The 2,225-nt window shown below is 37.1% G+C and overlaps 1 protein-coding gene across 1 annotated transcript; it reads right to left on the reverse strand.

Moving 5' to 3' along the window:
* Positions 1–507: 507 nt before the first annotated feature.
* On the reverse strand, positions 508–1,699 carry MC2R (melanocortin 2 receptor). The gene has a single exon (XM_008932446.4). It carries the CDS (start codon positions 1,547–1,549, stop codon positions 584–586), a length of 966 nt encoding a protein of 321 aa, XP_008930694.1. The 5' UTR covers positions 1,550–1,699; the 3' UTR covers positions 508–583.
* Between the last annotated feature and the right edge of the window lie 526 nt (positions 1,700–2,225).

Consider the following 2,225-nt stretch of genomic DNA (forward strand, 5'->3'; position numbering starts at 1 on the left):
CTCTTGGACTTAACTCCGAAAATTGTTTTGAAACTTAGAGGTCACTAATTGCATGATTTTAAGGAGACTAGATGATAAAGAAGAGTCATGAGTTCACTCTTTCAGCAAAATCCATATTTTCTGCTTAATCATAGACTTTTATACAAATGCACAGTTTAGAAACAAATATTCATTTCACTGCAATTTAAACAACAGAATTTTAAAGTAGTATACACCTTGAATTGAAATTACTGATATAGAGTGAGTTGGCTCATCTCTGTGGTAATGTAACACTGGATGCAGAAGATTTGAGTTCTCCTGAAATGACAAAAGATAGTTAAGACTGTATTTTTTTTTTTTTAACTTTCATGAACATTGTCAACAGAATTAGCTTAGTAATATCTCTGGAGGTCTACTTGAAAAAGATTTGTAAGCATAGTTGGTTTTTATGTATTCTTTGGTCGTCTTCTGAAAAATCACTGGTAATACACTGCAATATACAAAGTATTACTGTTGGCGTACTTGTTGGTATTTTTGACTTTGCAAACAGATGTTGCACAGCACTCCACAGGTGCTTCTATAATCTTAATTTTTCACTAAGTGTTTACCAATTCCAGTTCCAGTTTGACCTGGAACAGTAGAACATCTTCTTAAATGTACTCCTCAATTCTGGGCTTCGAAATGCAAAAATCATAGGGTCAATGATTGCATTGCACATTATGAGTGTTCCATTCACATGGAAAATGGACATGTAGCAAGCACAGTAAGGGTTATGTGGGCAAAACCTTGCTAAGAGAATGTGAAGAACAAAGGGGGCCCAACAGCAAAGGAAAACTCCAAGAAAAATAGTCAACGTAATTGCTCCTTTCATGTTAGTTCTCTGGTGGACTGTGCTGGTGGGCAGTGAGGCAATCATTTTAGCATGAGATCGAGCCAGGAGGAACATATGGACATAGAGGCACAGTATAAAAAACATCATTAGAGGGAACAGGATAGTGAAGGGAATGACTGTTGCAGCTTCATAGGAGAAGAGGGCAATGGCAATGCTACTGCCAGCACAGAACGTCCAAATGACTGCCAGGATAACCAAGGCCCTTCTCAGTGTCATGATATTATGGTACCGCAAAGCATAGAAGATAGTGATGTATCGATCTGCTGCAATAGCCAACAAGCTGAAAATAGATCCCAGTAAAGACAGAATGAACATGGAATCCATGGCATCATCCAGTTTTTTCTCAAAGTCCCCATGACGTGTCAGGTATCCCATTTTGCACAAGATGATAAAGATGTTCTCCAGAGTTTTGTACAAGCTACCTAACATGTCTGAAATGGCTAAACTGCAAATGAAAAAGTACATGGGCAAATGCAAGTTCTTATTTCTAACAACAGCAATAAGGATAAGCAGATTTTCCAGTATCCCAGCAGCAGCAACAGTAAAAAAAACTTCCTCTGGCACCACAACCTGGATGCAGTCAGTGACATTTAAGGAAAAATCACTTATATTTTCAAGGGAAGGAATGCTTGTCTGCCCTGGGTGTTTGATTAAGTTGAAAGGCCTCTCAGTGCTCATCTCTTCTGGTCGTGGAAAGGTTCTGGATCACTGTTTTTTAGGTTTGGCTTTATTCTGAAGCTGACCTGTGAGTCAGACCATTCTTCTTTTGATCAAGGTTTCCTCCTTCATGTGAAGCAATTTTAAGACTTAACTGAAAGATTTGGAATTTCTCCTACAATAAAACATGTAGAAACATAAATATCAAGAAGAAATTAACCACACAGATAAGGCAAAAATAGACATTTGAAATATCACCTACTGTGATGGAAAACACATATATCATCACTAAAGAGAGGTACAATTGGATTAGATAAAATAAGACCTGTTCAAGGCTTCACTGAACCTTAGAGAAAATCAAAGTGTAAATTATCTCTTAGCTTCAAAGTAATTTTAAAAAATAGGTATAGTTTTCTTTACCAATGGGCATACCACATTTACTGAACTAATCTGACAGACTTCAAGAGTTTGGCAATCTTTAGTGGCCTGGCCCAGCTGTTTTCTTTGAGAAAGTCTGGCATTTCTCGCATGATTTGCAGTTTAATAGACACAAATAAGACCAATGCCAAGATAAACTGTTGTCCAGAACAGCAACATGTTTACCACCACACTGTTGATGGTGCAATGAAATACCCTTAATTTAGATGTGAACATTTGTAAATATTGATGTTTTTAGAAGCATGTTAGATAGTAGTGA

Source organism: Manacus vitellinus, unplaced genomic scaffold (genome assembly GCF_001715985.3).
Source record: "Manacus vitellinus isolate BGI_N305 unplaced genomic scaffold, ASM171598v3 scaffold_1_pilon, whole genome shotgun sequence".
In the NCBI taxonomy this organism is placed as follows: Eukaryota; Metazoa; Chordata; class Aves; order Passeriformes; family Pipridae; genus Manacus; species Manacus vitellinus.